Raw genomic sequence first — 26,573 nt, 5'->3', positions numbered from 1 at the left:
CAAAAAACACTTGAGGCTCCATGAGGTGGAGTGAGCATCCATGCAGGTTGATTATGTCTGTGCATGAGGTGAGAAGGCACTGACGGGAGCCAAGCAGGAGAGCCTCTATTTTGTCAACATTCAACTGAAGATAGTTGGAGATCATCCAGGACTTGATGTCCAACAGGCAATCAGTCAGGACAGCAGTGTTCCTGGAGATGAGGATGCAGCTAGAGAGATGGGTGTCATCTGTGTACACATGGAAGCGAGCCTTGGATCTGCAGACTACGGCACTGATCAGGAGCATATAAATAGTGAAGAGGAAGAGAACGAGGATGGAAACAGCGCATCTGAGTGTGCGGGTGGGAGGAGAAACCATTTGAAGAGACAAAGGGGAGACAATTGGAAAGATAGGGGTGAAACTCTGGAATTCTCTCCCTCAATCCCTCTGCCTTGCCCCCTCGGTCCCTCCCTCCCTCCCCACCTTCAAATCCCTCCTAAAGACCTTCCTTTTCGATCGTGCTTATGGTAAACTCTGCACTCTGGCTCCCCCTGGCTCGTTACCAGACTCTGCCATTGTGAAGCGCTTCGGGACACTACCCCGCGTGAAGGGCGCTATATAAATGCAGTTTGTTGTTGTTGATAGGACATAAATATGAAGTTGGAACTGAGAGAAGAGACAGCGGAGAAGAACGGATTGATCAACAGAGTCAAAAGCAGCAGACAAGAAGGCAGAGGAGAACAAGAAGGCAGAGAGAGCCCTGGTCACAGAGAATGTCATTGATGACTTTGCCCAGGGAACTCTCGGTGCTCTGGGCGAAATCCGAATTGAAAGAAGTCATATGGGGAGTATTGGGAAAGGAAAGAGTCAAGCATTTCCTACAAACATAAAAAGTGTGTGCGTTTGGTGGGGGGAGGCGGGGAGAGGAAAGGCAGCGAGCAGCACAAAATGGATAGTGCTTTCAAAGGCATGGTGAATTGAATATACAGCATTTCTATGCTGTATAATTCTATGATTCAGTAAAGCAGTCAAGCAGTCAGCCGTACAATTGGTCCAGTGTATCACCGTTCGTGACTGTCAGACGAGTTGGTGCAGGAGGGCAGCATCAAAGCCGTTTCAAGGGCAAGGACAGGATTCCTTTTCCATGTTCACTTGAGGTCTCAGCCGCTGAATCCCATTGTCGTGCCCTTGTTTTACAGAGCACGGATGTCAGTGAGAATAGACTGAGTGGTGCAATGCTAAACAGTGCTTGGAACAAAGAGAAGCCCGAAAGACGCCCTCTCCATACACAAGAACCCTTATTTTTAAATCTCATCCAATTCAGCAAGAGCAAAAATGACTTAATACAACAGATATTTTGCTCTGCAAGGATTTCTCACCACAAGCTGGAAAATGCTACAAGTCATTTATATCCCCATTCCTTTGCCTTCCCTTCCTCAAACCTCGATATTCAAGTTTATACACACGGTGTATAAAAAAGAAATAAGAGCTTGTGGCTTCATGAGAAACAATTTCAGTTCTCAGATCTCCTCTGTGAAATGGACTGATCGCTCGCTGGCCAGCTACAGCTGGGCATTAAACAGCAGTGACAGAGCAGCAGGTGCCGTGCAGTGACACTCGGCGCTGTCACGCTTGTGAAGCAATGGGAAGGTCAAGGCGAGGATCTCAAAGGTGACCTGCTGGATAGCTTGCCATTGATATCACTGTCTGGCAAGCTTTCCCACTGCTTGTCCATCTAGGACCACCCTATCCGTTAAGGCTTTGGCTTGCAGGGTTAACAGGAGCTGAATGAGATGATTCCCTGCCCCCAACGACTGATAAAGAAAGAATCAAGAAAGGCAACGATCAAGATCTATTGAGCTGTTGGAGAAGATTTACTCCAGTGGAGGAACTGGCACCAGCACAGAGGGCTGAATGGCCTCCTTCTGCAATGCCTTAACTCACAGGACCAGGGCTCAGACCCGAGATCTTCTCCAAGCTCATGTTTTGAGTCCCTTATAACGTGTAGGGATTCATTTTATATAATAATAATACTTACATCTGATATAGCACCTTATCATTTGTTCAGATGTCTCAGAATATATTGTAAAGTGGATTGACTGTACATTTGCAAGCAAAACACGGCAACCAATTGCGCACAGCTGTGTCCCACAAACAGTTGTGGATTGAGTGACCACTATTTTTGGAGGATCTATTATTCCATGAAAGTGATCCGCCAATCGACTAACAACCGGGTTCCTACTTACTGCTAGGTAAACAGCGGTGTGTGGAATAAGGAAACTTGCTTACGGTTTTGCCCTGGCCAGAATCAAACCCGGGTCCTCACACTATATATCAAAACTTTTTAATTAGAGCCTGTCAGATACCAATGTCTCGTGGATGAGATCTCCATGATTATTTGCCAGATCAGGTTTCAAGTCTGCGTTACCAGAAATGGGCGTTCGAATCGCTTGTCAAAACTATTCAAGCATAAAGAAGCCATCTACCATAGCATCAGAAATGACAGCGAAGTAGGAGACCATTTGGCACAGCCGGTCTGTGTTGGTGCCAACTCAGCTGAACAAATCTCTGAACCAGCTGTACATCTCGTGACTAGCGATTAGAGTGACAGTGCTGGAGTGTCTCTGCACTGCATATGCTGCTCTGCTGATGTTATCTTGTGGAGTCCTGTAGTGTAGTGGTAAGAGCACTCTCCATGCAAGAGAGGGGATCTTCAAAATAAATAAATAATTGGGTCCCTCAATTCACAACTGTTTGTATGACGCTGCTGTGCGCAATTGGCTGCCGCGTTTTGCCCACAAAATATACAGTAAATCCAATTTACAGTATACTTTGTGAAGCGCTTTGAGACATCTCAACAATGTGATAAGATGCTATATCAAATGCAAGCATTATATTATTAAACATCCGTGACTGGCCAGTGAGAGACGAGTCTCTTCCATGGCTGGGTGGGATTGACCAGGCAGCAAGAGCACCACCAATGTAGTTCCATTCAAAGCACTTCAGTCCACATATATAGCGCCTTCCACTTCGGGAGGCTGTCCCAAAGCGCCTCACAGATGGGGCACCCAAGCTGGTGGAGGGAGCTGAGGAGGGTGGGGAGGGAAAAGATGACTAAAAGCATAGTCAAAGAAGTAAGTCTTAAGAAAGACCCAATACCTCCGCAAATTTTTCCTTTCCAAGTATCTATCTAATTCCCTTTTTGAAAGTTGCTGTTCAATCTGTTTCTATTACCCATTCAGGCCATGCATTCCAAACCATAACAACTCGTCTTGAGATAGACCCTGAACGAGGAGTGGGTGTTGGGGGGGAGGGAGGGAGTGAATCAGAGGGACACTGCCACGGAGTTCCAGAGTGGGGCAGAATAGCTGAAGGCCCATCTGCCGATGATGGGAACAAATATGCAAATGAAATATCACAAAAGACAAATTGAGCAAATACCTGACAGAAGGGTGGCCTCAGGCAGGGGGGGGCAAGAGATATCCACCTGAAGCAGAGGGGGGCCGTGATGGGGAGGGGAGGGGGTGGCAGGGCTGATCAGGACCTTAACTCTGACATCCCATCTTTATGAAAACATTTTTTTAAATTTTTAATAAGTAACAATTTAAAAAATCTTTTTTGTGTGTGCGCGCATGTGTCTGTGCTTGTTCGTCTGTCTATTTGTCCGTTTGTATCTTGGTATCATGTTCATGTCAACTTTGTAATAAGGGGCTATATTAAATGCAAGCATTATTATTATTAATTTTGCACATCCGCGCAGAAATGCGTACGCACAACACAGCACGGAAACTACTTAAATCACAAGCACAGGCAGCAGATGTGAAAATCAGAGGTTGCAAATATCCAAATAGATGGGAATTTGGATCTCAAATGAAGAATCATTGATTTGAGTTATGAGTTGACACAAACACAAACATACACACAGACAATACCCAGGAGCACAAATAATCCAAAACGACTACATTACACAGCATATTGTCAGCAGCTGGTACAGTGTCCAACACTAATACTACCAAATACCCACTCAGGGAGCTAGGAAACCTGGAACTCATGTTGCTTGGAAATCTAAGGTATCGCTGAGAGATCAACCTCACACCAGCAGTACCTCTCTTCTCAAAGGCAATAATACAGAGGTAATGTGATACACCAAGCAAACAGGGGGGAAGGGGGACGTGGAGGGTGAACTGAAGACCAGGGGGAGGGTCCAGAACTTTAGACTTCAATAGTTACCCCGTCCCAAGCACATTCTGGACTCCCCAAGCCTTGGCTCTTGCCAGCCTGTGCCTACTACTCTCCGGAATGTGTAAGTGGGGTACATGGAACCAGCTGGTTTAGAGAGACGTGAGCAGGTGATGGGTTTCATTGTGTCAAAGACACCAATCAGGCTGACCAAAAGGAAACAGAGGCCTTCTGAGTGGAGTTCAGTATCACAACCACCCTCAGCCCTGCCACCAGTTGGAACCAAGGGAAGGCCGGCCACAAGGAAAGGAGTGAAACAAAACCAATTTTGGGAGAGACACCCAGTCACAGCCATTTTGTGAAAGTTCCCAAGACCCAGTACTGGGACTTGGTTTGAAGCAGGTCAACTTTCAGCAGTGACTGGATTGACAGTTCACACTCAGTCGGGAGAAAATAATAGAATACTTCAGATAAAAAAAATCTATCAGCAGCACAACTACTTTGTTTGCCGATGGTGAACTAATTCACGGTCATTTTGTGCCTCACTGCCTCACCAAACTGCTTTTTTTTTTCAATCCCTTTCACCACCTCGTACTGCCACCCACATCACCGATTCTGCGCAGCACACACAGGTCATTGGAAGCCAAACCCAGGGCTACAAATAATAACATGCACTAATACAGCGACTCGTGTGGGGCAACATCTCAAAGGGCATTACAGAGGCCATGTGGTACACAGGGCAAGGTGGGAAGAACGTTGAGGAAAGGGACTGAAGACATGGTCAAAGAGGTAAGCTTACAGAAAGGCTGTGAAGATACGGAGAGGGTGCAAGATGAGGGGCCATATCACAGCGTAGGAGCCTGTGATAGACACAGCCTCAATATTCATAGAGCATCAATCTTGTGCGGCAGAAAAATCGCAATAGAGAAGTAGAATCCACCATTTTCACAAGCGTAGAAAGAGGACTCAAAGAACAGGGAGGGAATGTTCGCTGTACCCTTTGATTTACAAAGACAATGAACTAGTTTTCTACAGATGGAATAAACGATTAGCCATGTTTGTGCAGTGCGATTTGAGTAGTGCTGGGAGTAGGGAGCGAGTTCTCTTTGTACTCTTGTGATTGAGGACTGCAGACAGTCAGTCCCCTGGCGGTTTCACTGCGTTTGGACGCTTACCTTTGGTGTCATTCACTGGGTCCATGTGTCGGTATATGTAGCCTTCTAAATAGGAGTGAAATTTGGGAGTTGGAGGAAAGAACGCCAGGCAGATGGCCATTAATTCCCAGCCCCGAGCAAGGCTCTCGTACCTAAAGTTTTCGGTGGTCTGCCTGCACAGTTGGATATAAAGCTCATCCCTGAGACCCTGCATGCTCCAGCCCTTGGTGGCCACCTCAAGGGCCACGTTCAGCTGATCAGTCTTGGCCCGCCGGTCACCCATGTACATCTGAATCAGCTTAAACATATCACACGCTTCCTTCTTCACACAGCGATCAGTGGTCATGATCATGGGCTTCTTGATGGACTCGCTGCTCCAGGCCAGCATGTTGGCAATGGAAACTTTGCGCCGGAAGATGCCCTGCGTGTGCTTGTTGAAGTGTTTGGAAGCCCAGTTTTCAATGTCCGTCTCAGAGGAGGGTTTCCGCAGCGTGAATCCGGGGAATACACAGCTTGCGCTGGGCATCATGCTTCGGCTCTGCCTCCCAAGGTCGTACTGACCACAGGTACCGAGGTCCTCAGACTGCGGGGCAAAAAAAGAAGAGGCAGTGGGTATCAGAATAATAATCTTTGCCTTATCACGTCGTTGAGATGTCTCAAAAGTGCTTCAAATTGTCAAAATAACTGACTGCCCAGCGCCTTGGGACATCCTCCTGACGTGAAAGGCGCTATACAAACGTAAAAACAACAACAAAATTACATTTGTTTAGGACGTCCCAAGGTGCTGGACAGAAAGAGTTACGGAACCGCGCTGGGGGTCGGGGTGGGGGAGGGTGGAGGGCAGAGGGAGGAAGCAGGGAGATCAAAAGCACAGTCGAAGAGGATGAGTCTTGAAGATGGCGAGGGAAGGGGTGAGACGGAGGGACTGCGGGATGGAATTTCAGAGGGTGGGCGCAGAGTGGCAGAAGGCTAATAGTGGGGCGAGCAAGGCGGGGGACATGAAGCAGGCCGTAGCCCACTGAGGGGAGGGAGCGAACAGGTGGTAGGGGGTCAGGAGGTCGGAGAGGTAGCGGGGAGCAAGACCGTTGAGGGCTTTGAAGCTGAGGACCAGGATCTTGAACTGTATCCTCTGTGTGATGGGAAGCCAGTGGAGTTGGGCAGAGATGGGGGTGATAGGGTCACGGAGCCTGGTGCGGGAGAGGACATAGGCTGCAGAGTTATGGATGATCTGCAGCCTATGGAGGGAGGAGTTAGGGAGGCCGACAAGCAATGAGTTTGCATAATCGAGCCTCGAAGTAATGAAGGCACGTATGATGGTTTCGGCAGCCTGTAGTGTGAGACAGTGGTGGAGCTGGGCAATGTTGCGGAGGTGGAGGAAGGCAGAGCGGATCATAATAATAATATAATAATCCTTGCATTTGATATAGCGCTTTTCACGTCGGGAGGACGTCCCAAAGCGCTTCACAGAATATACTGTAAAGTGAATTGACTGTATATTTGTGGGCGAACGCGGCAGACAATTGCGCACAGCAATGTCCCACAAACAGTCGTAGATTGAAAATGACCAATTTATTATTGTTTTTGGTTTTTGGAGGGATTATTATTAGGCTCTGTGTGGAGTAAGGAAACTTGCCCAAGGTTTCGCCCTCTGCCTGGAATTGAACTCAGGTCTCTCACTTGCAAAGCGAGTGCTCTAACCACTGAGCTACAAGACTCCACGTCATGGTGCAGATGTGGAGTAGAAAGGATAGTAGAGGGTCAAACAACACCCCAAGGTTCCGGACTGGCTGAGCGAGGTGGAGTGTGCAACCATGGATGGTGATGTTGTCGGGAGCCAATCAGGAGAGCCTCGGTCTTGTTGAAGTTCAACTGAAGAAAGTTAGCTCTCATCCAGGACTTGATGTCAGACAGACATTCTGTCAGGACAGCAGTGGTACTGGAATCATGGATGGAGGCAGAGAGGTAGAGTTGGGTGTCATCCGCATACGTGCGGAAGTTGACCCCATGTCTGCGGATGAGGTCACCAAGAGGGAGCATATAGATATTGAAGAGGAGGAGACCAAGGACAGAGCCCTGAGGAACGTCACACGAGACGGCCCGGGGGCAGGAAGAAAAGCCATTTGAGGAGATGAAGTACAGGCGGTGTGAGAGGTACGATCTGAACCAATCAAGGAGGTTGAGGTGAGGGGAGAGGCGGTGGATGAGGATAGAGCGGTGTCGAAAGCAGCAGAGAGTTCAAGTAGGACGAGAAGGCAGAGGGAGCCCTGGTCGCAGATGGACAGAATGTCATTTGTCACTTTGACCAGGGCGGTTTCTGTGTTGTGGGCGGCACGGAAACCCATGGAGGAGTTTGAGAAGTGAGTGGCGGGCGAGGAAGGAGCGAAGCTGAGAAGCAACAGCTCGTTCCAGGACCTTGGAGAGGAAGGGGAGGTTGGAGATGGGGTGGTAGGTAGGGAGGAGAGAATGGTCCGGGAAGGGTTTTTTAAGGATAGGAATGATAACAGCGTTTTTAAAGGTGTGGGAACAGTACCAGTGGACAGGGAGAGGTTTACGATGTCAGTGAGTAGAGGGGTAAGGAGGTGGAGCTGGGAGGTAAGGAGAGAGGTAGGGATGGGGTCGAGGGAGCAGGTAATGGGTTTCATATGGGTTATGGTGGTGATTAGAGAGGGAGGGGGAGACAGGTTCAAAGGTGTGGAGGGAGGGGGAAATGGGGAGGGGTAGCAGATGCAGAGGCAGCTGAGCGGATTCCCTCGACTTTGGATTCGAGGAAGTCCAGCATCGCCTCGCAGTTGGCAATTCGTTGTTGTTCACAGAATATATTGTAAAGTGGATTGATTGTATTTTGTGGGCAAAAAGCAGTAAACAATTGCTCACAGCATTGTCTCATAAACAGCCGTGGAATAAGTGATCAAATCATTTATTTATTTTGGAGGAATTATTACCACAGGTAAGCAATCTGCCAATCAACTGACAACCGGGTTCCTACTTACTGCTAGGTAAATAGAGACGTGTGTAGTTAGGAAACTTGCCTAAGGTTTCAACCCAGGAATCAAACCCAGGTCCTCTCACTTGCGAGGGTGAGTGCACAAATGACACACGATGGGTCTCCAACTCACTATAGCGCACAGCTTCACAGCAAGAAACAAGGTACTTTGGTCCAGGGAAAAGAATGTGTATAATTTTATATAGATATATAATAATTTATAATATATACAATGTGTATACACATGAGCAGATGTTTGTGAGTTTACACATGTATACGAATATGTGTATACTTGCATGTGTATTTATTATATGTACATAGTATGTGTGTATACAGCTCGTGCCTATTGTTTTCAATGGAAGATTGAACCTGCATAAGATACATTAGCCTCACTTCCTCTCTGCACTTAATCATCAGAACTGGAAGAACTACCAACACATGAAATAAAATGAATGCTCACATATTATTTACTGGTGACCAGTGGGTTTGTGTCAGTTTCTATCCAGTTTCTAGTTGACAGGAGTCCACAGCGTGACACTAACCATACTGCAGCACACATTACGTATAAGTCTGAGAGACCCAGAAGGGTAACTGGCATTGGAGATGGAAAAGCTCAGTGTGCAAGCACAATGGGTGTTCTCATGAGGTCAGGACTATGACTGTTAGAAAAATGGAAAGACATTGCATTTTATAGCAGTTTTTTTAAGTCTCAAAGCGCTCCACAGTAACGACTCTTAGGTGTGAACAAACATGACAGCCATTTGAAGCACAGGAACATCCCACAAACTGGCATGAAGTGAATGACCAATTCACCTGGAGAATTTTTGAGCATGATACTTATGTCACCTTTATTGTCCACATGAACAGCAGGCAACAGAGCCTTGGTTGAATCCTTCAACTGAAAGATGTCACCTCCAGGCGCTATTGTCAGTCTGGACTGTCAGTTCAAGTCCTGACATTAGCCTGAACCTACCATTGCCTGACACAGGCAAACATGCTACCTGCTAAGGCTACTTAATAATAATAATCCTTGCATTTGATATAGCCCTTTTCACGTCTTCTAGAGATCTCAAAGCACTTCACAGAATGTACTGTAAAGTGAATTGACTGTATATATGTGGGCGAAACGCGGCAGCCAATTGCGCACAGAAGTATCCCACAAACAGTCGTGGATTGAAGTGATCAATTTATTATTGTGTTTTTTTTGAAGGATTATTATCCCCGGAAGAGCAATCCGCCAATCGACTAACAACCATGTTCTCACTTACTGCTAGATAAACAGAGGCTTGTGGAGTAAGAAAACTTGCCCAACATTTCGCCCTACCGGGAATCGAACCCAGGTATTTCACTTGCAAGGCGAGTGCTGTAACCACTGAGCTACAGGACTCCACTTACATAGAATGTGATTCTGTGTCTAAGCCGTGCTGTACCTGACCCGGGAGTGGAGCATAGGCAAAGGGCTGGGCCCCGGTGTGAAGGACTAGGCTCATTGACAAGTTGGCTTGGTGTTGGGAATTTTGAAAGCCTTTCAATTATATGCCATTTATTATGTAATTGAATGGAAAAAATTGTTCAATTCTAATCAATAAATCGGCCTATCTTAAGGCCTCGTACCTTTTCAGCAACACAAAACCTGAAAGGAAGATCTATCTTGTTTTGCTTTGAATTAATTAGAATATCACAGACCAAAGTAGAAGCGTGAAGGCAAGTGAGCCAGTTGTACCATCTGAAAAGAGAAGGGAGTTTTTCCTAGCATCCCGGCCAACAGTCGCCCAAATGAAATTGGTCATTCACTTCATGGCAGTTGCTGTGCGCAAATTGTACTGCCATGTTTGCCTGCAAAATACAGTCGCTACTACACTTATTAGCAAATCCTGTGAAGCTATACTCCACCCCTCCTATTCCCTTCCATTCCCCACTGTATTTATCTAAAGATGCCCATGAAACTGGTAACTTGCACTGGTATTCTGGCACAAGGCAGAATATGTTGGAGAGTACGTTATCTTTAATGACCACCAGAACAGATCAAGGAAAACAGGAAAAAAATTGGACAGTAAAAAGAACTAAAACTGATCTTTTCAAAACCCCAATGTGTAAGAGGCCTGCGTGCCGCATAGAATTCTTCACTTCTTGACATCAATCACCTCAGTGAGCAAACAAATTCACTGGCAAAAAGAGCTGGAGAAGCAGACTGTACAGCACAGCGGGACACTGGTGAATCCTCCCTTCGATTTCTTCCTGCTCTGTACTGAGTTCGCTGTTCTCAGCGGGGGGGCTTTCATTGGCTTCTGTGCCAAGAGTTAGTGAGGAGGAAAATTAGCCAGCATTTCTGTTCCTCTTCACTATGCAGTGATCCATACGAGATGTGCGTGTGTGGACACTGGATGCTGTATGCCTGTAAACAGTTACTACACTTAAGAGCAATTACATGTGAAGCACTATGAGATGTTGCAACATTATTTTCCCCACAAAATATAGACAATCCACTTTACAATATATTCTGTGACGTACTTTGAAATGTCTCAACAACCTGACAAGGCACTGTATCAAATGCAATTATTATTATAGTCAAAAATAAAATGAGTATTTGACTATCAGTCTATTGTATAATGGCAGATTCATGTTTGGGTGATATTCCAGGTGGAGAAAGGAGGAAGGCCAAAAATTCCACCAACTCATTTTGTCTTTTATTTAAGACTATTTAAGAGTTTTCACAGTTCTGCGTAATTTTAACTTTTAAGACAAACCAGTGGCACAGTTGGAATTTTCCTTCTCACTAGGAGGTGGAGATGGGAAAGAATTGGTGAGAGAAATAAATAAATCATTGTGCACTTCCCATTGTCAGACTCTGTTTTCGGTAAATGTTTTTTTTTAGTGATTATAATAATAATCCTCGCATTTATAACCCTTGTATTTGATATAACGCCTTATCACGTCTTCAAAACATCTCAAAGCGCTTCACAGAATATACTGTAAAGTGAAATGACTGTGTATTTTATGGACGAAATGCAGAAGTCAATTGTGCACAGCGGTGCCCCACAAACAGTTGTGGATTGAGTGACCAAATTATTATTATTATTATTTTTTTTGAAGGGATCATTACCGTGGAAAAGCAATCCGCCAATCGACAAACAACAGGATTCCTACTTACTGCTAGGTAAACAGAGGTGTGCGGAGTAAGGAAACCTGCCCAACTTTTCGCCCCGCCCAGGAATCAAATCCAGTTACTCTCGCTTGCAAGGCAAGTTCTCTAACTACTAAGCTACAGGACTCCACAATTGATTCCTACCTACTCTACATTTTATCTAACATTATGATGATCTAAAACTATCATCTTTTCTCCAGCTTCTGTTGGCTCACCTTTCCAAATACCAGCTTGGCTCAAAAGTCTTAATAATAATCCCCAAAGTCCACAATTTTAAAGGTTGCAGAAAAAGAGGGAGTTGAATGGTTTCAACTTCATGGCTAAGCTAACAATAATAATAATCCTTGCATTTGACCTAGTGCCTTATCACGTCATTGAGACGTCTCAAAGCACTTCACAGAATATACTGTAAAGTGAATCGACTGTATATTTTGTGGGCGAAACAGTCTTGTATCAGTCTTATATCCGATACAAACCTAATTGACTGAACATTGACCAAATGCCCTGATCAGGCATCTTTGACCTCGCAAGACTAATCCCCGCCAGGTGTCCAACCCAATCTTTTATACAGCGCTCAGATGTTACCCTATGCTATGGCTTATTGTTGATATCCAGGCCTATCTCAACTCTATCTCTCTGCCTCCACCCTCGATTCCAGGACAACTGACGTCCCGACAGACTGTCTGTCAGACATCAAGTCCTGGATGAGAGCCAACTTTCTACAGCTGAATGTCAGCAAGACTGAGGCCCTAATGATTGGCTCGCGCCAGCGCCTCAGCACCTCAGGCACTGGCAGCGTCAGCATCCACAGATGCACATCCCACCTCACCAAGCCAGTCAGGAACCTGGGCGTCTTGTTCGACCCTCAACTGTCCTTTTTCCCCCATATCCGTGTCATGACGCGCTCTGCCTTCCCCCACCGCCGCAACATTGCCTGACTCTCCCACTGGCCAAACCCCTCAGGCCAAACCCCTCATGCATGCATTTAGCATCTCAAGGCTCGAGTACGGAAACTCCATCCTTGTCAGCCTTCCCAACTTTTCCCTCCACCAGCTGCAGATCATCCAGAACTCTGCAGCTCGTATCCTCTCCCGCACCATCATCCCCACTCTCGCCCGGCTCCACTGGCTTCTCATCCCTCAGAGGATAGAATTCAAAATCCTCATCATCACCTTCAAGACCCTCCAAGGCCTTGCCACCTCCTACATCTCTGACCTGATAACCCCCTATCAACCTGTCCGTTCCCTCTGCTCAGCGGGCTCCAGCCTGCTCCATGTCTGCTGCCTGACCCACCCTACCATCAGCGGCCAGACTTCCAACCTCTGTGTCCCTACCCTTTGGAACTCAATCCCACAATCCCTTCGCCTTGCTCCTTCCCTTGCCTCCTTCAAGGCACAACTCAAGTCCCTCCTTTTCGACCATGCCTTCAGCCGCCCTCCTACCTCTTTGCCCTCCCTCACCCCAACTTTGCCCCAACACACTCGGGTCCTGATCCCCGACTATTCAGCGTCTTGGGACATCCTCCCGACACGAAAGGCGCTTTACAAATGTAATTTTGTGGTTGTTGCATTTGATATAGCGCCTTATCACATTTCCTCAACGTCTCAAAGCGCTTCACAGAATATGATTGTGTAAACACAACACACTAAGTGTTAAAAATAAATTCCCTGACATTAAGCGACAACCACAGTGTCACAGATTGAATACATCACACGGAACCAATTTAGGAGGCCATCACTCCAGGGGAATCAATCCTCCAATTCCACTGGAGTTACAATTCCTGTTACCAGCTACTCAGTCACCTCTGAGGGAAAGCAAAAAAACAGAGGGAGAAAAAAAAGAGACTATTCCAAGGAAGGATGACCCTGGGAAATTCTTCCCCACCTACTGAAGGCAGTTGAGAGAGCATCGAGATAGGGCCAATGCCCAACACCTCCCTTCCCCCATCACTGGAGTCCTGTAGCTCAGTGGTTAGAGCACTCGTTTTGCAAGTGAGAGACCTGAGTTCAATTCCAGGCAGAGGGCGAAACCTTGGACAAGTTTCCTTACTCCACACAGAGCCTAATAATAATCCCTCCAAAAACCAAAAACAATAATAAATTGGTCATTTTCAATCTACGACTGTTTGTGGGACATTGCTGTGTGCAATTGGCTGCCGCGTTTGCCCACAAATATAGTCAATTCACTTTACAGTGTGTTCTGTGAAGCGCTTTGGTACGCCCTCCCAACGTGAAAAGCGCTATATCAAATGCAAGGATTATTATTATTATTACTATAAGCTAAGGAGCTACTTGTGAGCCTCTGGAAACAGCTGTGAGGTGCCTGATCTAAGTGGAGGGCGAATGGTCACTCTTAAACGTTGCCCCAGAAGTTAAATGTTTATAATGCAATTAATTACTGGGCTCATGGCAGCGTTTGCACTGCTTTCTCCCCACGCACGCCTTCTCAGTCTTTCTTTAATTGTTACACCATCTGCAGTAACTATAGCAACTCAGCACATTCCAAGTCTGTAAGAAACGCTTCTTGTCACAGACGAGCCGAAAACTGTTGCAATTCAGTTTTTTGGGCAAAGAAACAAGGATATATTCAGTCACGCTGCAAAGCTTAAACCTCAAGTCCACATTTAAGCTTCTGCACCTACAGGACCATAGTAGAGGGATTTAGTGAACTGTAGCACTTTATGGGGTCACTCAACTCAATCTGGGTTCATTCTTTTTTTGGAACTGCAGAGAAACGGCGAGAGAAGGGAGCTTCTTCCAGTGTCCGAGCCAACAATCCCCCAAATAAAAACGGTCATTCACTCCATGGTTGTTTGTGCGACATTGCTGTGTGAAATGGTCTGCCACAAGCGATCACCGACAAATATACAGTCACCCCCAATTCTCAGTACAAAGCACTTTGAGGCATCCCAACCGACATGAAAGGCACAATATTGATTAACGATACGGTTATGGTCCTGGAAAGGGATGATGTGTTAGAGGCAGGTGAAACAGCTAACGAGCAATGGAAGCCTTCAAGGAAGAGATAGTTCGGGGACAGAACAAATACATTCAAACAAAGGGGAAAGGTAGGGCATCCAAACCTCCCTGGGTGAATAAGGAAATGGGATTAAAATAAAACAGACAAAGGAGGTTTATGATAAATGTCAGATCCAATATACCGAAGATAATCAAATAGAATATAGAAAGTACAGAGAAGAATTGAAAAAGGAAATAAGAGGGGCAAACAGATTGTATGAGAAAAGATTAGTGGGTAATATAAAAGGGAACCCTAAGGTATCTTATAAGCATATAAAGAATAAAAGGTTAATCAAAGGTAGGGTGGGTCCAATTAGCGACCAAAGAGGAAATCTTCTTGTGGAGGCAGAGGATATGGCTGACGTACTGAATGAGTACTTTCCATCTGTTTTCACAAAAGAAGACGATGCAGCCAATGCCAAAGTATCGGAGGAGAAGGTAGAGAAATTGGATACGATAAGAATAAACCGAGAGGAGGTCCTGAAAAGGTTATCGGTGTTCAAGGTAGATAAGTCACCCTGTCCGGACGGGATGCATCCTAGGATACTGAGGGAAGTAAAGGTGGAAATAACGGAGGCTCTGGCTACAATCTTTCAATCCTCCTGGGACACCGGGCTGGTGCCAGAGGACTGGAGGGTTGCAAATGTTACTCCCCTTTACAAAAAGGGGCAGAAGGATAAACTCGGAAACGAGAGGTCAGTCAGCCTAATGTCAGTAGTGGGAAGCGTCTAGAGACTATAATCCAGGACAAAATTAATTTTCACTTAGAAAAATATGGGTTAATAAAGGACAGCCAACACGGATTTGTTAAAGGGAAATCATGTCTAACAAATCTGATAAGAGTTTTTTGATGAAGTAACGGAGAAGCGGATGAAGGTAGTACAGTCGGTGTAGTTTATATGGATTTGCAAAAGGCGTTTGATAAAGTGCCACATAAGAGACTTATAAGCAAAATAGAAGCCCACGGTATTAGAGGGACAGGGGCAGCGGATACAGAACTGACTGAGAGACAGAAAGCAGAGAGTGGTGGTGAATGGTTGTTTTTCTGACTGGAGGGACTTGTGCAGTGGTGTCCTCCAGAGGTCGGTATTGGGACCATTGCTGTTTTTGATCTATATAAATGACCTGGACTTGGGATAAGGGAATACAATATCCAAGTTTGCAGATGATACTAAGTTAGGAACAGTAGTAAACAGTGAGGAGGATAGTAACAGACTGCAAATAGACATAGACAGACTGGTAAAATGGGCAGAGACGTGGCAGATGAAGTTTAATGTGGAGAAATGCAAAGTGAAGCATTTTGGCAGAAAGAATGAGGAGAGGCAATATAAGCTGATGGTACAATCTTAAAGGGGGTGAAGGAACATAGAGACCTGGGGGTTCACATAAGTAAATCGTTGAAGGTGGCAGGACAGGTAGATATAGCTGTTAGCATACGGGATAATAGGCTTTCTAAATAGGGCATAGAATAGAAAAGTCAGGAAGTTATGATGAACTTTTATAAAACACTGGTTAGGCTTCAGCGAGAGACTGTGTTCAGTTCTGGGCATCCAACTTTGGGAAGGATGTCAAGGCATTGGAGGGTACAAAGGAGATTTACCAGGATGGTACCAGGAATGAGGGACTTCAGTTATCAGGAGAGGCGAGAGAAGCTGGGATTATTCTCCTTGTAGCAGAGAAGGTTAAGAGGAGACTTAATAGAACAGAAGTTTTCAAAATTATGAGGGGATTCGATAGGGTGAACAAGGAGAAACTATTTCCACTGGCGGGTGGGTCAGTAACCCGAGGACACCGATTTAAAATAGTTGTTAAAAGAAACAGAGGGGAGGTGAGCAGTAATTTTTTTTACACAATGAGTTCTTCGGATTTGGAATGCAATGCCTGAAAGGGTGGTGGAAGCCGATTCGATATCAGTTTTTAAGAGAGAAGTGGATAATTATTTGGGGAGGACAAGTTTACAGGGCTATGGTGAGAGAGCGGGGAGTGGGATTGAATTGGATAGCTCTTTTCAAAGAGCCAGCACAGAAACGATGGGCCGAATGGCCTCCTTCTATGCTGTACAAAGGCGCTATACAAATGTAATTTTGTTGTTGTCGTATAATTCTATGATTCTATGAAACACGGCAGCCAATTGCACACAGCATTGTCTCACAAACAGTCATGGATTGAGTGAATGCATTTTTTTTAAAAAAGAGTTTATTATCCCAGAAAGCGATCTGCCAATCGACTAACAACCAATACAGTCAATAAGCAATATCCTCGACTGTATTCCACACTTTTCAGAACATATAAAGGGCTAGAAAAAATCATTGCATTTTATCTGGCAGACCAAGAGTAAACAAAAGTGATGCATTACTCTACCTCTCCAAGTGATTTTCTTCCCCAAATAGCCATCTAATTCCTGCTTGTGTGCAAGCACAACCCGCCAACTTCCTGCGTGGTTCATGCCACTTCTTCTCTACTCTGTGTAAAGTAATTCATCTAAACTGCCTGGTCGCTTTCCCTCTTCCAAGATCAAGTTTGTGAAGAAAGCAAACAGTTACTTTAGAACAAGAGGTGCACATTGAGCTGACAGTCCACTTAAACCTCATATCACATCATTGAGACGTCTCAAAGATCTTCACAGAATATATTGCAAAGTGGATTGACTGTGTATTTTGTTGGCAGCCAATTGCACACCGTATTGCATTGAGTGGCCATTTTTTGAAGGGATTATTATCCTGAAAGCAATCTGCCTATTGACTAACAACCAGGTACCTACTTATTGCTAGGTAATAATAATAATAATAATAATCCTTGCATTTGATATAGCGCTTTTCACGTCGGGAGGACGTCCCAAAGCGCTTCACAGAACACACTGTAAAGTGAATTGACTTTATATTTGTGGGCAAACGCGGCAGCCAATTGCGCACAGCAATGTCCCACAAACAGTCGTAGATTGAAAATGACCAATTTATTATTGTTTTTGGTTTTGGAGGGATTATTATTAGGCTCTGTGTGGAGTAAGGAAACTTGCCCAAGGTTTCGCCCTCTGCCTGGAATTGAACTCAGGTCTCTCGCTTGCAAACAAACGTAAACGTAAACGGTGGCGTGTGGAGTAAGGAAACTTGCCAAAGGTTATACCCTGCCTGGGAATCAAACCCAGGTCCTCACGTGCAAGGCAAGTGCGCTAACCACTATTCTTCGGGACTCTAGTAGACTAATATCATTCAGTTTACATTCCCACTGTTTATTCTCCTTCCCATCTAATTTCTCTTCATTAAAAAAGAAATTTGCCACGTGTCAGCCCAACTCCCTAATCTATCCAGTTCCCTCTGTTCTTGGTCAGCCTGTTCTCAGTTATGTATAAGCAGGGCGCTTGAACAAGAAAGGTATCATAATTGTGAACAAGGTATCATAATTGGGAACTTGTTTCTGCACCAAATTTGTGCATTATGAAATGCCATTCACTTGTGGAGCAACAGCTGCGTTAGGCAGCTCAACGTTAGAGTGAGTGTCTTTCATATAACACTTCTTCTCAAGATGCAAAATTCCATCTGATCGTATCCTGTAAGACCACTTTGTCTTAAAACGTAACACTGAAGAAAATTCTTGAATCCACTCTTTATTTGGAAGCTGGCTCTTAAAACCAACCGTCTTCTGAATTAAAACTGGATTGAAGAATTTTCCAGAAGGAACGAATGTGCTGAATGGAGCCACAGATATAATTGTAGTTGGCAGTTGCCATCTTTGGAGGTTGTGCCTGCCCGAGTCTTCGCCCTTTAGGCTTTCCTGCACAGATAAACGTAATCTTAATCCACACATTTGATATTGTGCCGTATCAATAACGTGATAAGCAGCTATATCAAATGCAAGGATTAAGCATTTAGGGCAAAGGACAAAGCACTTCACAGAATATATTGTAAAGTGACCTGACTGTACTTTGTGGACAAAAAACAGCAGCCAATTGCATACAGCAGTGTCCCACAAACAGTCGTGGATTGAGTGAGCAATTCTTTTTTGGAGGGATTATTACGTCCGGAAAGCGATCCACCAATTAACTCCCTACTTACCGCTGGGTAAATAAGAGAGGCGTGTGGAATAAGTAAACTTGTCTAAGGTTTTGCCATGCCCAGGAATCTTTCCCTGGTCCTCTCGCTTGTGAGGTGAGTGCTCCAAACCACTACGCTACAGGACTCCACTGTGGATGAACAGAATACCATATTCCGCACAACCTCAAATTTAAAAATGGTTTTAAATCTAGGACGATGAGGCCTGTTTGGCCGGCCTCTGGGCCTGTACATAGATGTAACCGTGTTACAGAAACAATGGAATTTCTTCACACTTGACCTAATACTGTACACACTGTGAAGCCTGCTCCTGTTCTATCATCAGTTAATGGCAGAACTAACAGAGGGTTAATAAATACAAAAGCACAGAATACAACGCCCCTGGTTTGACAGACAGTTACAGAGCATTGGTTCAAGAAACTTAAACCACCTGAGCCTCATTCTCGGGGTTTGAAATCTGAACCCTTTGATTAGATTACTGCCGGTAATCCAACACCCACCACCAGCTGACAAATAACTTTTGTATTATACCTTGCAACAAGAGGACTTGTCAAAATCCTCTCTTCCTGTCAGCTGAGCCCATTATTCGTGGTCTAACGGCACAGCATCAGAGAGTACGCACTTGATGCCAGTAGACCTAGGAAGCTAGAACGGTGCCAGTAACAGAAGATACAAACTGACAGCAAAGCTCAGAGGAGGCGAAAAGAAACTGTATATTATTAAAAATACTAAGACATCGCTTATCAATATGTTCAAGGCTGTAACACGCTCACAAACCACTCAAGGGGTTTTGTTCGCACTGCATGGGGATGTCCCTCAAAGCATGCTCGTGCCTCTCAACACACTGCCAGCCTCTGTCTATTCTCCATGTAACAAAACACTGGATATTTTGGGCAAGAATCAAAAGAGACAGGTTGGCTGAGAGGGAGAGAACAGGACAAAAGTCACTGCACACAGAATTAGCGTCAATATTTCCATAGCTCATCTGTTCCACTTTATTTTAATAATAAAAAACTAAAACAGCACTTCAGTTTTTTTAATAAAATTGTGCTATTCTGAAATACATTTTGTTCCTTAATTAATGAACACAGTTAAAATGTGTTACACAATGCCTGAAAGGGTGGTGGAAGCAGATTCCACAGTAACTTTGGAAAGCGGACTGGATAGGTACTTAAAAAGGAAACATTTGCAATGCTATGGGGTAAGAGCGGGGGAGTGGTACTAGATGGTAGCTCTTTCAATGAGCCGAATGGCCCTCCTTCTGTGCTGTAAGATTCTATGAAAATACCATCCCCCGATCCGAGAATGGGTAGAGCCCAAAGCCTGTTATATTTTGACTACCCATTTAGTGAGGCTGCTGTTTTGTACTCTGGGTGCAGACTTTCGGGCTTTGCTTTACAGTATATTGATTGAGTTGAACTGTAATCCCGTAAATTCAATACAATTCACATTTACACAGCGTCTTTCACGTCGGGAGGATGTCTGCTTGCTGGGCACCTGAACTGGGAGTGGGAACTGAGTGGGGTTGGGGAGGGGAAAGATAATAATAATAATAATCCTTGCATTTGATATAGTGCTTTTCACGTCGGGAGGACGTCCCAAAGCGCTTCACAGAACACACTGTAAAGTGAATTGACTGTATATTTGTGGGCGAACTCGGCAGCCAATTGCGCACAGTAATGTCCCACAAACAGTCGTAGATTGAAAATGACCAATTTATTATTGTTTTTGGTTTTGGAGGGATTATTATTAGGCTCTGTGTGGAGTAAGGAAACTTGCCCACGGTTTCGCCCTCTGCCTGGAATTGAACTCAGGTCTCTCACTTGCAAAGCGAGTGCTCTAACCACTGAGCTACAGGACTCCACCAAGATGATCAAATGTTGGATAGAAATGGCACAGCTTTTTTTACTGCTCGAATGCACTGCTTGAAGCACTGAAGTCACCTCTCATTGAGAACGTGTGCACTGTGGGCCACAGCTCCGCACACTTGGTGGAAGGAGTCAACATGAAGCCACGATGCAGAGAGAATTAAGCTCCATCTGCTGAAACATCCCACAGACTTCATGTCTTTTACTCACACACAAGCATTAAGCTTTCCTTGGCATTTGTGAGCCAACGGTTGAACAAAAGCTGAACTGTATCGGGTTCCATCACTGAAATCGAATCTCTGACTCGAGTTGGCTTGCTGAATTGTTACAGAGAAAGGTGCTCACGTGGCACTTTCAAAAGGGATAAGGCCAAGAATGCTGCCAAAAAAAACGTAGGCTTGGCAGCAGACTGCTGCACAGTTGCGTTCTTATCATCTACACGTGTGCTAATGTTCACAGGGATTCTGAGCTGCCGTTTGGCAATGGTTTAACATCCATACAACAAGACCTCAGGTTCTGTAAAAGCAGCACAAGCTGTGACTGATCTTTCTGCTTGGGCTCTGGCCAGCCACCAAGGGGCTCCTCCCACTCCAATGTGTGCTCAATTGGCTATAATTTTAAGAGAATATTCTTGAACTTAAAAGCATGAGAAATTTCAGGTCATCACTGTATTATTATATATAAAACTGCTGTGCGCAATTGGCTGCTGTGTTTCGCCTGCAAAATATACAGTCAATCTACTTTACAGTATATCCTGTGAAGCACTTTGAGACATATCAATGACTTAATAAAGGTCTACATCAAATGCAAGGCTTATTATTGTTATTAATACTAAGTGCAGAGTCAGGCTTGGCTGTCATGCCCAACAGTTGAACAGCAAGCTGACTATCATGGTCCTTTGTTGTTCATTTAAAAGGCAGCACAATGCTGGGTGGGGGGGGGGGTTTAAGAGCGACAGTGCGGTGCATGTTCTGGAAGGATGAGATCAGATGAGCCAAAAGGCTTTCTTCACATGAACCAATCTTGCCTTCCAGGCTCAGGTTTTGAATCTGCACTAAATGCAAACTGGTAGATTCACTCAAGCCTGAAGTGGTCCTCCTTAGCGAGTGACTGGCCACGCATCAAAGTATTAGGGAGGAAGAAGTGTTTATAAATGATGTATTAGAGGAGACCTCGCTAGGGGGCACAGTAGGACAGGAGTCCCCTAGAGGAGGGGATTGGGTCTGTGTTAGGAAAGGAGCCAGAAGTCGTGGTCGGCTAATGGAGCAGGAGCAGATGTCCCTGGTGCTCTCCATCAGTTTCTCTGGAGAGAGATGATATGGAAACCCAAGTGATGGCAGAGACAGGCAAAGGAGTGCCATGCACAGAGGCAATCCAGCAGCTTGCCAGGGAAGGAGGGAAGAGAAAGAGTAACAGACAAGTTGTGATATTAAGGCGTTCAACTATTCGGTTCACAGATCGCATTCTGGGCAAACCAGACCCAGAAAATAGAATAGTAAGTTGCCTATCAGGTGCACAGGTTGAGGATATGATGCCTCGGATTGACCAAATCTACAGGGAGCAGGTGAGGAATCAATTGTAGTTGTTCATGTGGGAAGAAATAACATAGATAGAAGTAGACCAGAGGATCTTCATGCTAAATTTAGAGCATCAGGAAGGAAACTAAAGGGAAAGACTTCAAGTGTAGTATTTTCTGAAATACTACCTACCACGTTCTCGTGAGGAAAGACAGAGGGTAATTAGGCAGACCAATGCGTGGCTAAGGCATTGGTGCAGGGAGTCAGGCTTTCGTTTCCTCAAACATTGGGGCACCTTTTGGAATAGGGGGCATCTATACAGACCGGACGGGCTCCACCTAAACAGGGGGTGGAGGTGTTGGTAGGCTGGACAGATAATTTAGTTAGGGAGTGTTTAAACTAAGCACATGGGTGGTTGCAGTAGATGTAAGAACCGATGAGGGAAAATCTGAAGGCGTACCAGTGTAACAGGTCTAACTGTTAGAGAAAAAAGGAAACAAAAAATGCTAATGAAGTAAATGAAAAAGGCAAACAACAATGGAGCTGAACTTGTATTAATGCAAGAAGTCTGACAAACAAGATGCATGATCTGGAAGGTCTTGTAGGGGGTGATAGATTGGACATCATTAGCACAACAGAGACATGATAGAATGAATCCAATCAATGGGATACGCATCTGGAAAAATATAAACTGTTTAGGAGGGACCATATATGAGAAGCTGGTGTGGCACTATATATAAGCTCCATTATTGAGACACAAGTGAGAGAGGATATAAAAAAGGAAAGGACAGACACAGAATCACTTTGGGTAGAATTAAAAGATGGTAGCAGAGGTAAGCTATTACTGGGTCTGCTATAGACCCCCAAGCCAGAGTGAAAGCCTCGATCAGGAACTTGTGGGATGAGATAAGGAAGGCCACGAGTAAGGGACCAAACATAGTGGAGGGAGATTTTAACTTACCCGAAATTGATTGGGATAATAATGTGTCTGCAGGTAAAAGGGGGAAGGAGTTTCTAGAGTTAAACATAAGAAATTTATTTAAATTAAGACGAAAAAAGACCAAGCTCACCTAGTTCGCCTTCCACCTTCCTGGTGGTCGCATGCACATATGTCCCGAACTACCTATGTACTATATCCCATAATGTTACTTCCTAAAAGAAAACTATCTCATCTGTGTTTGAAAGAATCAACTCTTCCTGCTTCAACCATCTGCCTAGGGAGACTGTTCCACAGGTTCACTATTCGCTCACTGAAATAGTGTTTGCACAGAATTGCTCTGAAATTACCCCCTTCAATCGCAGGCCGTGTTCTCTGGTTCTACTATTCTGGACAAGTTAAAAAAGCCTGTCATGATAACAACAACAACTTGGATTTATATAGCGCCCTCTACCCCAGACGGCGTCTCAGAGCATTTCACAGTAACGGATCCCGGGGCAGAGCCAGGGGGAGGGGTGGGAAGGTGACCACAGGCGCGGTCGAAAAGAATGGTCTTCAGCCGAGACCTGAAAGTGGGAAGAGAGGGTGCGAGGCGAAGGGAGTTCCAGATTTATATTATTTATATTGCCTTGCCCCTTTAGAATCTTAAAGACAGCAATCATGTCGCCCCTCAGTCTTTTCTTTTCCAGCGTGAACATGCCCAATTTACTTACAGCAACAACAACAAGATTCCATTTATTGAGCGCCTTTCACGTCGGGAGGACGTCCCAAGGCGCTGTACAGGTGGGTCAGGACCCGAGCAGGGGGGAAATGGTCAGGGTGAGGGGAGGGAAGGGAGGGAGCGAGGAGGGTGTAGAGAGTCGAGAGGGGAGCTGAAGGCACGGTCAAAGAGAAAGGTCTTGAGACCGGCCTTGAAGGAGGAAAGGGAGGAAGCGGCGAAGGCACTGGGGGATAGAGTTCCAGAGCCTCGGGGCTGAGAGGCTGAAGGCCCGGCCACCGATGGTAAGGCGGTTGGGACGGGGGATGTGGAGCAGACCGGAGCCAGAGGAACGGAGGGTACGGGCAGGTAGGTAGGGGGATAGTAGGTCGGAGAGGTAAGTCGCTCATCATAGTCCAGTCCTTTCAGTCCTTAAAGGAAGACTGTTTTATGACTCAGTTTGTAAAAGAGCTAACAAGGGAAGATAACATCTTGGATTTGATAATGAGCAACAGGGATGATCAAATCTCCAACGTAAAGATGGGAGAAGCATTAAGCAACAGCAATCATAATGCAGTCACATTTGACATCACAGGAGTTGGTGAGGTTATAAAAATCCAAATAAAACTGCCAAATTTTAAGAGGACTGACGTTGTGCACTTGAGAAGTCTAATCAAGAGTGGGATTGGCGGACTTAAGTATGGCAATGGGAGTGGACAACCTATGGAGTTCTTTCAAGGAGGTAGTTATGAAGGCAATGGAATAATTTGTACCCACTCAAAGCAAAGGTACCAAGCTTAAAGGCACCCCTGCCTAGTTGGACGTGTCTGAAAAGCAAATCATAAAAAGGAAAAAAAAAGCATTTAAGCCATGAAGGAAAATGGTACAGAAATAAGTCAGACTCAATACCAGAAGGCATGCCAGGACTGCAAAAAAAAGGCATCAGAATGGCAAAGAAAAGCTTTAAATTGAACACGGCAAGATATGTGAAGGATAATAACAAAAAGTTTTTTTTGGTTACATTAAGAGTAAAAGAAAAACAAGCAATGGAATAGGGCCACTGAAGGTGGGTTCATGAGACAACATGACAAATAACGCTGCACAGGCTACAATAGTGCTAAATAAGTTTTTTTGCATTAGTCTTTACCAAGGAGGAGATGGGTAACCTATCTGATCTGGAAAGAGAATTCAAGGATGTCGCAGAGAAAAGTTGCAACACTGTTCATATCACTACCAGCATGGTTACCAAACAGCTGTGTAAACTTAAGATAAATAAATCTCAGAGGCCGGATAAATTGCATCCGAGGATCTTTAAGGAACGAAGGAAGAAAGTCACAGAAACACTGGCAGCAACAAAAAATCACTGAATACTGAAGAGGTGCCGGGGGAACTGGAGAAAGGCAGATGTTACTCCTATTTTTAAAAAAGTAACAAAAGTGACCCAGGAAACTACAGATCAGTAAGTTTGACATCCATTGTGGGTAAAATTATGGCGACTTTTATTAAGGATAAAATCATAGAGCATCTGGACAGAAATAAAATCATAAATGAGAGCCAATATGGGTTCATGAAGGGAAGGTCTTGCCTATCTAATTTACTGGTTTTCTTTGACGGTGTGACAAGGGAGCTTGATAAGGGTAAGGCTGTGGATGTTGCATATCTGGATTTCAATAAGGTCATTGATACAGTTCCTCTTGAGAGGCTGGTACTGAAAGTAAAAAAAAGCGGGAATCAGTGGAGGTATATTACAATGGATATGCAATTGGTTGATCGGAGGAACCCAGAGGGTGGTGATACAGGGAATATCATCAGACTTGGAAAATGTTACCATTGAAGTTCCACAAGTGTCTGTTTTGGGACCTATGTTGTTTAATATTTTTCTAAATGATTTGGAACTAGGAGTCGCAACCATGGTGGCTAAGTCTGCAGATGACAACAACAACAACAACAACAAGATTCCATTTATAGAGCGCCTTTCACGTCAGGAGGACGTCCCAAGGCGCTGCACAGTTGGGTCATGACCCGAGCAGGGGGGAAATGGTCAGGGTGAGGGGAGGGAAGGGAGGGAGCGAGGAGGGGGGAAATGGTCAGCGTGAGGGGAGGGAAGGGAGGGAGCGAGGAGGAGGAAGAGAGTCGAGAGGGGACCAAGCTAACACCAAGCTAATGAAGGTGGTAGATTGTGAAGCTGAACAAGATAATAATAATAATAATCCTTGCATTTGATATAGCGCTTTTCACGTCGGGAGGACGTCCCAAAGCGCTTCACAGAATATACTGTAAAGTGAATTGACTGTATATTTGTGGGCGAAATGCGGCAGCCAATTGCGCACAGCAATGTCCCACAAACAGTCATGGATTGAAAATGACCAATTTATTATTGTTTTTGGTTTTGGAGGGATTATTATTAGGCTCTGTGTGGAGTAAGGAAACTTGCCCAAGGTTTCGCCCTCTGCTTGGAATTGAACTCAGGTCTCTCGTTTGCAAAGCGAGTGCTCTAACCACTGAGCTACAGGACTCCACAAGATAGGTCACAGGAGGATTTGAACATACTTGGGAATTGGGCAGATCCGTGGCAGATGAAATTCAATGTGGAGAAATGTAAAGTACTTCACATGGGGACAAAAAATCCTGGAAGGAACTATTATTTGAACGGAAGGAAAATGTGGAGTCCTGTAGCTCAGTGGTTAGACCACTCGCTTTGCAGGTGAGAGACCTGGGTTCAATTCCAGGTAGAGGGCGAAACCTTGGGCAAGTTTCCTTACTCCACACAGAGCCTAATAATAATCCCTCCAAAACCAAAAACAATAATAAATTGGTCATTTTCAATCTACGACTGTTTGTGGGACATTGCTGTGCGCAATTGGCTGCAGCGTTCGCCCACAAATATACAGTCAATTCACTTTACAGTGTGTTCTGTGAAGCGCTTTGGGACGTCCTCCCGACGTGAAAAGCGCTATTTCAAATGCAAGGATTATTATTATTATTATTATTATAATATGTATGGAAAATGAAAAGAACCAGGGGGTACTGATTGACAATAAATTGAA

General features: G+C 44.9%; 1 protein-coding gene across 1 annotated transcript in view; it reads right to left on the bottom strand.

Annotated features, from left to right (window-relative positions):
• arhgap39 (Rho GTPase activating protein 39) overlaps nt 1–26,573 on the bottom strand; it is a 159,404-nt gene that overhangs the window by 37,695 nt on the left and 95,136 nt on the right. Inside the window, exon 5 of the mRNA XM_007895064.2 lies at nt 5,335–5,896. Within this exon, the coding sequence (XP_007893255.1) occupies nt 5,335–5,896 (562 nt within the window). The remainder of the gene's footprint in view (nt 1–5,334; nt 5,897–26,573) is intronic.

Source organism: Callorhinchus milii, unplaced genomic scaffold (genome assembly GCF_018977255.1).
Source record: "Callorhinchus milii isolate IMCB2004 unplaced genomic scaffold, IMCB_Cmil_1.0 Scaffold2, whole genome shotgun sequence".
Classification (NCBI taxonomy): domain Eukaryota; kingdom Metazoa; phylum Chordata; class Chondrichthyes; order Chimaeriformes; family Callorhinchidae; genus Callorhinchus; species Callorhinchus milii.
Note: the sequence above shows the minus strand (reverse complement) of the source record. Positions and strands in the feature narration are given on the sequence as shown.